The sequence below is a fragment of the Lampetra planeri genome, chromosome 34, assembly GCF_965212315.1.
Source record: "Lampetra planeri chromosome 34, kcLamPlan1.2.h2, whole genome shotgun sequence".
NCBI classification, from domain to species: Eukaryota; Metazoa; Chordata; class Hyperoartia; order Petromyzontiformes; family Petromyzontidae; genus Lampetra; species Lampetra planeri.
The window spans coordinates 5,761,083-5,774,655 of NC_136140.1; the positions used below are offsets into that span (position 1 = coordinate 5,761,083).

The window sequence follows — 13,573 nt, forward strand, 5'->3', positions numbered from 1 at the left end:
CCTCACTCTAAAAAACGTGTGGACTACCAATAAGTGAGGCTCTAATAATAATAACAACAATAACAATGGCAATAACAATGGCATATGAGAGGTGACGTGGTAGTATTTGCAAGAGTTCATGACCAAGGTCCCCTTTATATTTTCAGATCGGATGACAAACTGTTCAGAAACCGGGTAAAGGGAAAGAGAGGATTAGTTCCGATACACAACTTTCCACTGGCACATCCGTCAAACCTTGGGGAACTGCACATAGGGCTTAACGTCGAGCTGAGAAAAATCCAACCATTTTAATTAAAACGCGGACACAACAGCAGAATAACACAATAAAGTAGTTTATTTTCAAACTGCAGTTCAATTAATTTAATGTAATATGTAAACTACGGTCATGCATTAAATGTCAATGCTTGAACATGGAGTCATTTTGTAGACTTTTTGCCACTGTATTTCAATGTTTTGTAACAATTAATTAAATACATTTTTCAAATCCATTTTAGCCATGGATGAGTTTCAAATTCGTGAGAATGTAATGGCAATACTAATTTTATAAGATTTAAATATAGCATTCTCGTAGGAAATAGGATTGCATTATTTGTACTTACATATAATCCTAAGAGCTTATTTATCAGTATATTTTAATATACATGATATGTAATTACCCACAGAGAGTCTCATCGAGTCTCAATACTCTTTTTTTTAATTGGGATGTTTGGCCAATTACATTCATAAAATGTTTTCAGGCAATTAATGATGAGTGTTTATACAAGTGCGGGAAGAAACTGGAGTGCCCGGAAACAACCCAACAAAACTAGGGGTGTAAAGTTCGAAGCTTCACACAGATTTAAAACAATTCAAAGAGGGAGGGATCCAGTCCAGCCAATTGTCTGTGGACTGCACCCATTTGCCATGCTGCCACATCTTGACCACCCCTTTCACAGGCCCTTGTTTACAACACCTGGGTACTGCTCTTGGTGCGAGTCGCTCATTTGAGCACGAACCAGACTCGGCACCAACTTGGCTTCCAAGATCTGACGAGACCGGGCTTATTCCGAGTGAAAGTAGACCATTCATTATCAAAACGTGAGGACATTGACAACAAAAAAAATATCCTTTGTAGACACGGTGCGTTTTATGATGAACAAAAAAAAATTAATTGTACATTTAAAAATGCGGTGCCGTGATATTGTAAGGGACTTGTCAAACTAAAAAAAACAACACTGTTGAGTAATTAACGTACCCGTAACATACGTGAAAATGCTTAAACCGTCGCTTACCTTAATGTGTTGTTTTGCATTAAAATAGGTGACATTTTCTTCCTAAAAAAAGAAAACAACAAAAAGGGTCTCGGTGAATCAGTGTTGATATAAATAATACAGCAAAGAGCAAGGCAGTAAACAGAACCTGCTTCAACTCCTACTGACAAGAGAATTCTCCGGTATGTGTGTGGGTATATCCTGCGCACAGCCAGTGCCTTGCTGTGCCGTCTAAAACAGATGTGCGGAGGAAAGGATAACTATTGCCACCATCATTGCCATGAATCCCGCGACACTGCCCCGGTGTCACCGCACCATCGTGCACGCCCCGTAAGTTACATTTCTTTCGGGGCCAGAAAATAAATCTCGATTCCTCGGGGGCCTATTCCAACATGCACCTTTTTCCAGTTGCAACCTCTTCCTGTGCCATTCCTTTCCATTCGCCGAATCAGAAATTCAAAATCAAAATTCTGGTAGCAGGCACGACTCGCGTGGTTAACAAAATAAGTGTGGCTACCCAAACTTTTAATCGCGCGGTATTAATCAAGCGTCAATTGCTACGCATTAATCACCGATCAACCAAGTAATTACAACGTCACAATGAATCAAGTCAGGGAAATTTTGAAAAGAGACTCATAATGCCTCAATACAAATGGGACATTTTGAAGGCCTTAAGATCTTAACATTCTTACCGAGGAATCTTTCTAAGCATTCTGATTGATTCCAGTCTGCCATCAACTGCAGAATGGGTTTGACGTCAATCAATGCCCGAACGACGGTTGGGAATTTATATTCCAGGCACACGTGCTGATGCCAAACATACGTCGACGTTTATTCAAGCGAGCGCCGCACATTAATCTTTTGTGAATCGCATGATCAATTTGCACGTTCAACGATTAATCGAATATTTCATAAAATATTGAAAGTTACTTGTAAACTCGGGGTCGGCTTGGGGGGGCGACAGGGGGAGGTTCAGTACAGTTCGGTTAAATTGGGATCATAGTTGATACACAGAGCCTTGGCTTGTGGTAGTTTGGCCAAATTGACCAACTGCCTCTGCGGTTCACTATGAGGGGGGGGGGGGGGGGGTCAACAAGTAGCTCTTGCAGCCAATATGATGATTCATCGTTGATTTTAGCTGGTGAGGCCACGAAATTAAGTGACCAAAATTCCATCCATAAGACCCTCCTCCACCCAATAGTTTTCAATTATGAATACGAGAGAGCGTTTGTTCTTTGGGAGATCTGCAAAATGCTGTCCGCTGCACAATGGGGCTCGTGGTTGGTTGATTAATTCATAGAGCCAGTATGGGGCGATTGAACCCGGGAAAAGGCCTGTGACCGTGCATGTGTGGCTGTGTATTAACCATAACCTGTATTGTCATTTACACAGTGGGCGGGGAAAAAAAACCCTAAACAATTGAATTGGGCAGGAGAACAATCGTCCAGAACATCAGATGGGGATAATTAACAACAGGACGGAGAGAAATGAAAAGGAAGACGAAAGAAAGGTTGACAGAAAATAAGATGGCGGCGGGATGAGATGGTAAGATGTGGAGCAGCGCACTGGATGGAGGTGGCAAGCGATGGTGCAGAGCGGAAGGGCACTGGGGAGGCAAGTCTCTTGCCCAGCAGTGGGATGTTAATGGTTCCTGAAAGAAGAACTAAATAAATAACACACCTTGATGTCATCATTCCACTGGTGATTTTTCTGTAATGTTTCTGCCGTTTCCGTTAGCTTCTGCAAAGGGCACACAGCGCACAAAGATACAGCGTTATATTACAAGTGGCGATTACGTTTAGACTTAAGTATACGAGTGGCGAGATGCAACCATTAAAATGGAATTAATATTGTTTGGATTTATAATGCCACGGCTCTTGCATCGCATGGCAGCGGTTGTTTTTAAGATGTCGTATTATAAATCTTTTTAACGAGCTTGAATTTGACACCGTTTAAGTTTAGCTGAAACCGTAATTGTTGTTAGCTTCTAGTGCACGGTATTTCAAGAATCATTACCTTGTTAATGCCATAGTATGCCGCCGTAACTGTTGCCCCCTAATGCACATTCTGCTATTTTTTTAAATGAAAATAATGTTTCGATTTAAAACTTTCATGACTGCAGGGATTCATCTTCTTGATTTGTTCGGTAAAGTCACGTAGAAGGGAAATAATAAAATAATTTAAAAACTTTATATAATAATATAACAATTTTATTTTACTATTTCCCTCCTACGTGACTTTACCAAAAGAACCAAGAAGATGAAAATAATGTTTTAAGAATTAAGAACTGGTGTAGATGTCGTTTTAAAGCAATCGTTGTTGAATTGAGATAAAAAAATACTCGACAGCACATGCTTAAAGAAGGAGTCTTCTCTAATTGTGTTCATAATATACAATTTGCTTTATTGCAATCTATTACCGATACCATTTCCAACACTGGAATACCGGTCCCCAAATAACTCTCTCTATTGCACTTTAAAAACAATGTCAATGCATTGCTGTCACATTTCACGTAGGGGCTTCATTCCATTAAGAAGGGCAGTAGCAACAAAGCAAAGTGTCCTCATAAAGACATCTGGGGTATTCTCATAAACAATACACAACAATTTCGATTTAAAGCTTTCGTGACTGCAGGGATTCATCTTCTTGGTTCTTTCGGTAAAGTGACGTAGAAGGGAAGTAATAAAATAATAAAAATAAAATATTATGTTTTATTTTTATTAATAAAATAATAAAAATAAAATATTATGTTTAATTTTTATTATTTTATTACTTCCCTTCTACATGACTTTACCGAAAGAACCAAGAAGATGAATACACAACAACTATGCCGTTGGTGTTCACATCGGATCTCAAGCCCAGCAGAGAAGACCAATCATCTGTACTTGCCTTTAATGCTATTACTTTGTTCGTCAACAGCTTCTCAATTTCGGCCGACACGTTCTCCACCAGTTTCTTATCTTCATTTTCTTCAATATCAAAGTCGTTCTTTTGTTCTTTGTACAGCTGCGGGAGAGGGCGGGAGGGGAAGACGTGTCATCGGGTTTACGGATGGCTTGGGCAAAAGCGTGTTCTGCCAGAAGCATCTTTTACACTCAAATAAGCAGGTCTTGGCAAAAATAGCAATTTCGAAAGAACGGCACGGGTCAGCAAAAGTGCCATGACAACACGATACATCTCCTACACGGCCAGGGAAACCGGGGGTGTTAATATGAACCCGCTGACAATAGTGCGATGTACATATTTGCCTTTGTATCAGTAACAGTTCGCTGGCAAAGTATACAGAGAGAACCGATGTAAAACGCAGCCGGCCTTTCAGTCGCCCTTAAGTCAACGGCCCGACAGGTGTCGGGCGGCAGACGCTCTCGTGCCGCGATCTGCATTACCTCTCGAACGACACGCTATCGGAGACGCACAGCGACAACGGTGACGAGCGCGCACATGGTCATGTACGATACGGACAGCCAAAAGCAAAGTTACATTCTCGATAATAATGTCTCGTTTGGGTTGCGCAACCCTTCAGACCGTGTGTGACCCCCCTCCTCCACTGTTTTAATCATCGTGGCCAGAATGCCCAACATCGCAGACTCGATTTAAAAAAAAAAAAATCTGTTCTGTCAATCAACTGCTGGATAAAGGGCTCCTCGCACAATATCAGTCATGGGGCGTTGCGTGATGACGGTTCACCACGCTGCACAGTGCGGGTTGTGAAGCAAGAGCCCAGGACCGGTTGGGAATCCGGAAATCGAAGTCCCCGTTCGTAGTGCAGCGTATGTACGTGTATGTACGTTGAACTTCTGTCGCACCGTACGTAGCCAACCGTGCAAATAAGAGGTGTGGGGTGAAGACTTAGCCACCGCTCCCCCATTAAAAGTGTCAGACAATTAAGAACGGTCGTGGCACACTTGGCACTTGCTGTACCCGTTTCGGTTAAACATTTGACAATGATCGGGCTGTCGAAAGCCTTGGAGAGCAAATCAAAAGTGCCAGCGGCTTGAAAGCGTCACTCCAAGGAAGCCAGTGTGCACTTTGATCAATCCTCCTGCGGAGGCTATTTCCAATTAATTTCTACACACCTTTCAACCGACGGCGCTGGCTGAGCAGAGGGATTTTTCCTTCTGCTTATTAATTCAACTTATTTATCTTCTCGGCAGACGGCCCGGGCCCCTCGGACCGATGCCCGCCACGAAGAGGAGGAGGAGGGTGTTCAGTCACCCGGGCGGACGCGTCCCAGCGCGCGTCCCTCAATCCCACGGCGGGGGCCCCCCATCCGGCGCACGACGAAGGGGGCCGGCGCTCTCGCGGCATTAGTGACCGTCGGAGGTGCTGCCCCCCCCCCCCCCACCGCAGAACTGCTGCCCCCCCCCCCGCCAACCCACACCCCTCTGCCGCCCCCCCCGCCCCAGCTCCCTCCACCGCCCCCACTCCCGCTCCCAACCATCCGCCTTTCCCACCCCCACCCCGATCGTTAGGAACTCTCAATTATTCATGCGCACGAAAGAAAACAGCGCAAGCCGGCGTCGCCATGGCCACGCGCAGCCGGCACACTCTTTCAGGTCTCCTGCCATTTCCGCTGCGGAGCCCATAAAGCCCGCCACGTGTGGGGGGGGGGGGGGTCTTAGCATTTGGCGATGGCATATGGCGTGTCTACAGGGTTCCTCCGTGCCATATTCCCAAAGTCGGCTCCGCGCACATTATCATATTATGGTTTTTCTTCTTGCATGTCATCGCTCCTTTCTCACCTCCCCCCCGCCCCCTCCCCAGTTCGGATGTTTACAAGCGTACTGTAATGTTACGAGTGTAGCGGGGTAAACGTATGAACATCGATTTCTTCACCTAGAAAATGCTTATTGAGTCTAGGGACTCCTCCGTCCCCTCTCTCGCTGTAAGAATGGCGTCTTGCAGATTGCATTTTGGACGCGAGAGGCAAAAACCTGGGCGGCCAGAGAAAGCGGCCGCACACGAGGAATTAACTCAAACGCCGCGGTCACAGCCAACGATCTACTTGTTGTGCTGCCTAATCCAGGTGCCTATTTGCCCCCGAAGGTGGATGTCTCCAATACAATCGCTTAATCTCTACGAAACCATGGAGTGATATAAACCTTTCCCAAAATGATTTGATTTACATAATTTTGAGACAAGGCCCAATTCAAGTCGCGATTAAAATTTCAAGTCGCGATTAAATATTCATTAAAGGAGGAAGGGATCGGAGATTTTTTTTATTTATGAAGGCTTTGCCAAGGTGGCTCAAAGCTGAGCAACGTTGTATTAATTTCCCTAAAAAACTGTAATCTTACCCAAGCGAGTGGAGGCGTCTCTGCTTTCCAAGCAACATCACTTGAATCTTGATTTGAAGCTTTCGTAATTGCAGGAATCCATACTCTTTGGTTCTTTCGGTAAATATTTCACTTCAATTGAAAATTAGTCACAGCGATCGTCACTCCTCGACTGGCAAGAGCCGGCGTGCCCGGGTCTCCTTGTTCCGCACGGGGACCCCGCTGCTGCCGCTGGGGCGGGTTGCCACTTTCTAATGTGCCGAGGACGAGAGGCGATGTAAAGTGATCCGAGACGCCCCAGCACGTATGAGCGAGAGGGGGGTGCGCGATATCAACAACAAATCAGTCAGTCGTTAAGTGTCACACCCGTGGACCAATTCACCCAGGAATTTGTCCGGCCTCGGCACAGTTAGGCAAGCTTGGAAAGTGCCTAAATGGGTGGCCCCCGTGCGTAACAGGTGGTGTAGGTGACACGGGGGGGGGGGGCTTTGTTGTGGGCGTAAGGGGAGCAGTGCAGCAAAATCCAACGTTGCACTGCACTTTTGCACTTCACCAACCGGCACGGTGAAGAGTGGTCAGACAACCCCCCTACAACCTGCACGGCGTGGCGAGGGTCTCATCCAGCAGTGGATTGACAAAAGGGCTGAGCGTGTTGCGTGCAGTGTGTCCATGCTTCCACGAGCAACACGCTTGCTCAAGGTACCAAAGCTGCTTTGGCAAAGGCCAGCACAGTGTGGTACCGAATGCGACCGAACACGAGATCACATTTTCCAGTGCAGAGATCGTTCAACAACATTCGTTGCCGATATTTAATGGACATGGCATACTTGCGGATTGCGAATGGAGCGGTGGGAAAAAAAACCGCCATTCAAGTCGCTGCGCATTCTTGTTGTGCATTCAACAGCCGGGAGACATGCTGGCTTTCAAGAAGTTGAATAATATACGTCACAGGTGAGAGATTGGGGAGGGGCGGGGAAATAAAAAGAAAAACATGACAACCCTCCCGCAGACAACGGGAAAGGTGCCTTTGATGTACAAAGGATTCCGTATGCACATTAAGAGTTAAACACCCCCCACCACCCCTATTCGGGATGGCCAAATGCCAAAACTGTGGCTCATAGCATTGAACTATATAATTACAGCCCACCCTGTGGCACTTTACTCACGGCCGTCATCTCTGAGCCCATATAAATTTTAGAATTGAGCAGGCTTACACGAGCGAGCCGTTTTGTTGGTTTCCTTTACGACGTAGGGCCTGGCACTTCTGGGAACCCGTTGCCACACCGCTCGAGGCCCATCCTGCTGCTCGCCGACGACGGGCACAGAGTCGGACTGAGATCCTACAAAGCCGCAGCCACCAGGGCTCAATTAGCTCTCAGCCAGAGTGTGCAGCTGCCCATGGGCTCGACATAGTACGGGTGGAGAATGCGTAAACGATGCTGGCTTACGACCCACAGCACCCTCAATCCGGGCCTGAATATCTCAGCAGGTGGAATTCTCTAGGCACCATCGGCGGCAGTGGCAGCAGCAGCACAACAGCTACCGCAGCAGGCGTGCAAGCGGCATCCAAGTGCAGAGTTCTCGTGCACAATATACAGGCCGAGCACGAGATGAACACGGCGCTGCACTCGCGTGCGCAGCAGGTTATGCCTTGACACCTTGGGCGATCACTCCGGCTTATTGTCGTGTGATCTACGTCCTCCACCACCTCCACTGCTCCTGCATGTAATGAACGTTGCCTCATTCGCTGGGACGTCACGCGGCACGCGACATTATTTCACGGTGGACACCAAAGCCTGGTGCGATCGGGTAACGCATTTAAATTGAGCGGAATATAAATAGACAGGTGAACGGCAAAGTGGGAGCATATCGGCAACTGTTTGGCAGATGGATATACAGTACATGGAAGTGGAGGGCTGGGGCTGTGGCTTGCGCAGTTGCTGCGCTATGAAACTGGTGACCCGAGTTGGATTACCACGCATGGCTAACATCATCGGTGGAATGATATCGGAAGCGGTCCTGGGTCCATCTCCCCTTCACCAACTCGCACCTAACCAGCGTGCGGTGAAACATGGGTCAACGAACTTCCACTGTCGATGTCATGGGCAGGCCTTCATCTAGCAGTGAATTGAAAAAGGAGTTGTCAATTATTCATGATGACATATTTCGCACGAACAAAAAAAAAATCGCTTAACAAGATAAGTGTAGAATTAGACAACTTACAAAAAACATTGACACACAACCAAAGAAATAACAGAGACACTATTCTAAGCCAGGCACAAGATAATGTGACCAAGTTCGTGTCCTTATGGCCCTCCACCACCCAACACGACCAAACAAATCGAATCACCTCGTTTGCACCCATATAATTGTGGCGTCGCGTTATTCGCTTACGGTTCAACGGGTCGAGTCCCAAATGACACAACCTCACGACAAAAATTTGGTACCGGAAACGCAATTTTTCCACTTCTGCAAGGACGGCAAGGCAACGCAGGGCTCGAGGCCGAGCGCGAAGTTGGATACCCTCACAATGAGCGCGGTCATAATGAGCGCGGTCGTAACGACCCATCGGTGATGCGCGTCGGAGATTGCTCGGCATTTAGGGGAACGCCGGCGATAATGAAACCCCTGCGTCGTGGCGTGGTTGCCTCATTTATCAGGGTCAGGCCAAAGCTAACCCCCATTATTAAAAAAACACATTGATTTTCACGTACCGCTGCACTAATTAAACAATGACAAAGTGGCTACACCTACCAGGCATGGTAACTATTGCAAAATAATATATAGGTTTAGGAGTGGCCAGAGATTTTTATTTTAATGTAATCTTGTTCACCCGGGGCCAGCCTAACTATACACATAAATAAATATATATATACACCCCCCTCTCTTTGAACTGCAGAGCAAATTGTATACAGATGCCAGTAAACACCACATTACTTATGTACTTTAATGCCACTTATTTGTCGCGTGACTAATATTTTCTTGCGGCAAGTATTACTGCGAAGCCACTGGAGGTAGCCTAGCAGATCGCGCATTTGCCAATGAGGCACTCGGCATGGGTTCATCAGTTTAAATCTTGCCACCGCTTGTTAATTTAACAGGGCATGGGCAATCCAAGCATCTGCTGTGAACCGACTCATTAGACTAGAGAGCATCATTTGCATTAAGCAGTGTCACAGAATGACAATAACGGATTACAATCTAAAAAGAGCCATTGCTTTTTTCTATCTCACGCCGGAGTAATTTGTAAAAATACATATTAATTTTGTCTTAAACATAAATCAGTGGCAATCCATCATCTTACCGCACAGTAAATGCACGTGCAAATTAAAATGGATCACTGCCACTAATTTGCAAAGTAGATGACATTCCTAAAAGCTAGCAGAAGAGGCAACATCACAAATAGGTTGGAAAGCCAGCTCATCAAGGAAGTGCTCAAAATATATTTTTCTCGTATTCAGCATCATATCGCAAAACGAAAAATCATTTCAGAAAATCACAGACCTGCAGGACCCTCCGTATCAGAGGTTAGGCCCATGGATGCAGACATCACAAAACTCCTTCTGAGATCATGTCAAGTGACTTCTGGTCCACACAGCGGGCAGCAGAGAGCAATGTCTATCATTTGGCAGTCAAACTAATATTTTGAATTCTTAGACATGGCACTTTAAACACTATGTCCAGAATCAAATATATTCAATGCTACGGCTGTTTGGAACAGACGTTGACGACCGGGTTGAGACCACCAACTCATTAAACTTGCGAAACTCAGTTTAACTCACAGGCGAAGACTGCCTGGACAAACCCGTGAGCTCGGTAATGCCAGGTCAGTGCTCTGACCTCTGAGCCACCCGGCCACCTCAAAGGAGTCTCCATACTGTTAGGAGATTCAACTTTGCAAAGTAATTCTAGATTTGAAGCTTTCGTTACTGCAAGGATTCATATTCTTAGGTTTTTTCGGTAAAGTCACGTAGGTAAAAAATTAAAATTAATAAAAGTTAAATAAAAATAAAATAAAAATCACGACGTTTCGGAGGCAACACAAGCCTCCGTCTTCAGGTGGAACCGTCACAGCACGACTGCTGTATCAAGTAAGAGGATTTTTATTTTACTTTTATTAATTTTTATTTAATTTTTTTACCTACGTGACTTTACCGGAAAAAATATAAGAATTTGCAAAGTAATGTTTGCATGTGTAAATATGAAGGCGCCCAGCCAAGTCGAACGCGTTGAGCGCACGAATCACAAAGCACTCGTCAAGCTTGCGACCAGGAAGTCAGGGAGCTCAATCGTGATTTGAAGCTTTCGTAGCCCAATCATCACACTTCTGCTGAATGGAAGGAAACGAATAACAATCATGCTGGTACTCAGCATATTGTTGCGCAGATTTGTTTTGTAGTACTGTAACACTTTCTCTTTGACTATGTTGAACTGCAGCGTGCGATGACACCGGTGTCTGATCTCTGCCTGTGCTCAATTTGTTGAGAGCGGCCCTCAGACATCTCCAGCGGTCCTTGGGGGTTGGGAGTATTTTGTTGCCTCGATTGCCACGCAAACGACGTGGCAATAGAGGCAGCTGTACCGCAGGTTTTGTTTATTGTGGAAAAATGACTTCAGGAGGTTGAGTGCACTGGATTTGAATGTGTGAAGCCACCGAAGAATGGACATATTTCCAGGGAATGGCAACACGTAGCCTGCAAAGACCAACCCAGTGGTGCTTTGACAACAAGATTCCAAATCGAACAGACGATGACTTGCGTGTGTGTCTAACAATACGATGTCAGTGTATATAGCGGCAAACGTTACATTCTCCTCTATGTATTGGACAGACGTTGTAGGGCAAGGTTGTTTTGAAACGCCACATTAAGGTATGATGAAGATACGTGCGGAGATATTGAACTGCACATCGAGACAGCGGGCGAAGACCCCGGGGCCGGCCAATGACGCGCTGGCGGGGACTGTCGCTCAGCTGGCCTGGGGACGCCTGGGAATTCCCCAGGAAGAGATACGTCTGTGTATAGTAGTGGAGTGTATAGTAGTGCATAGTGTAGTGTATAGTGTAGTGTATAGTGTAGTGTATAGTGTAGTGTATAGTGTAGTGTATAGTGTAGTGTATAGTGTAGTGTATAGTGTAGTGTATAGTGTATTGTATAGGAGTGTATAGTAGTGTATAGTGTAGTGTATAGGAGTGTATAGTGTAAAGTAATGTATAGTGTAGTGTATAGTGTAGTGTATAGGAGTGTATAGTGTAGTGTATAGTAATGTATAGTGTAGTGTATAGTGGTGTAGTGTATAGTGTAGTCTACATTAATGTAGTGCTGGAGTCCGTCACCAGGGAAAGGGAGGTCTGGACCACCCTACTGTTACACGCTGTCGCCGCGACACGCACCAGGACAAGCAGACTGAGAAACGAAAAACATATAGAGAGGCAGCTCATATGCGGTTGTGATTATTTTTGAACAATAATAGACGATGATAATGATGAAGCCCACAGGACTTCCCTGATTACAAGCAGCCCCAGTGAACAATCGTCTTGTGCGAGTTGAACGAACCGTTGATTTCAGTTCACTGAACTTTCTTGAGCTTTCCTTTCCCAACAACAATGAAACAATAATATTTATAATCACGGGGTGGGTGGGGGTTGTCCGGCTACATTATGACAGCATACCAAGTAGATTCAACACCTACTACCGGCTGACTTGGTCTACCAACACAAAAGAAATGGATGACTCAACACCTCACCTCTTCCACTAATCACAATCGCCATAGACCCTTCACTATTCGATGATGTTACAAAATAAATCGCATAGGAATGGGCCAAACACTGCAATGCAGGATTCTCCCTGAATAAAAGTGTCTTGGGCTTGAGCAAGGTTTTTTTCCTGAATGAGTCCACGACAATTGAAATTTAAGCTATGATTGTCTTGAAAAAAATTATTCGCAAGGAATTAGCCAAACATCCCAATGCAGGCACCTCCTGAAAGAGTGTTTGCGACTCCGTGAGACTTTCCCAGATATAAATCGATAACAATTGACCGGTACAACTTTTTGGATCAAATCTCAATCCATTTTACAGTGCATACACGTGGCTCTATAGCCAAGCATATCTCTCAAACAAAAGGCAAAGATCACCCATACAGCCTTGACAGACTGTTGGGACAAGTGATGTTAGCGAGCACTTATGAAGGCCAGCATGGCATACAAGGGGGTTGGTGGCCAGCACCACTCCCAGCAGATGTTGTCTCCCAAGTGTTGATGATTACACACCACACCAGATGCACGTTTGTGGCCGAGCTGACCTAGGGGAAGACCGGCGTCAGTTCAGATAATAGTCACTGGCGTTGGCCTTGAGCGGGAATCAAACTCGGGCCACTGGGTTCACATCGCAGCACGCAAACCACTGCACTACCGCTCTCTATAAGACCTCCGACAGGCAGCTAAGGCATGTGCAGCCTCACCCCATGAATGTTTAAAGGGTTGCCCATGCTCCCTCTCCTTGCACAAGTGTGTGAGTTGCCTCGCGACGGTGCATCGTACGCGGTTGTGTGCGAGCGCTGGCTGAGAGCTCTCTCTAAAACAGGCCTCTGTCATAACGGATTAGGGAAGCGCGTGCCCCTCAATATTTAAACACCTCATTACACGGCACAATCAGCGGGTTTGGTGGCCTTCCCTCATCTCTTCGCCACTCGGAGGGCTCTGTGGTTCGTGGATGACTCCTCCAAGATGGGCTCACTGTGACCACAATTTTAAAAATAACATTTGCTCCTTATTATTTATTACTATGCTTGTTACCCAGGAAAAATCCGGTTTTTTTTTCGTGAATTTTATCCCAGCTATGGCATGAGCTGGGATAACATTTTAATGAGATTAAGTATCCATTTCGATCTCTGGCAAGCGGTGTAACCCTTCGTGTTTACAGACCGGCCCACAGAAGTGCATCTCATCATAGTGGACAGCACTTTAATCGGTCAAAAAAATTTGTATCATTTCAGTGCTGGTTTAATGATGTAGCCAAAATAAGCATGGAATCAAATTCAACTTGCTGAT

General features: G+C 45.6%; 1 protein-coding gene across 1 annotated transcript in view; it reads right to left on the minus strand.

Moving 5' to 3' along the window:
• The window catches only part of CACNA2D2 (calcium voltage-gated channel auxiliary subunit alpha2delta 2), a 99,302-nt gene that overhangs the window by 55,181 nt on the left and 30,548 nt on the right, over positions 1–13,573 (minus strand). The window contains exons 3-5 of the mRNA XM_078610585.1: positions 4,140–4,256; positions 2,931–2,990; positions 1,272–1,313 (exon numbers count right to left, since the gene is read on the minus strand). Of these exons, the coding sequence (XP_078466711.1) occupies positions 1,272–1,313; positions 2,931–2,990; positions 4,140–4,256 (219 nt within the window). The remainder of the gene's footprint in view (positions 1–1,271; positions 1,314–2,930; positions 2,991–4,139; positions 4,257–13,573) is intronic.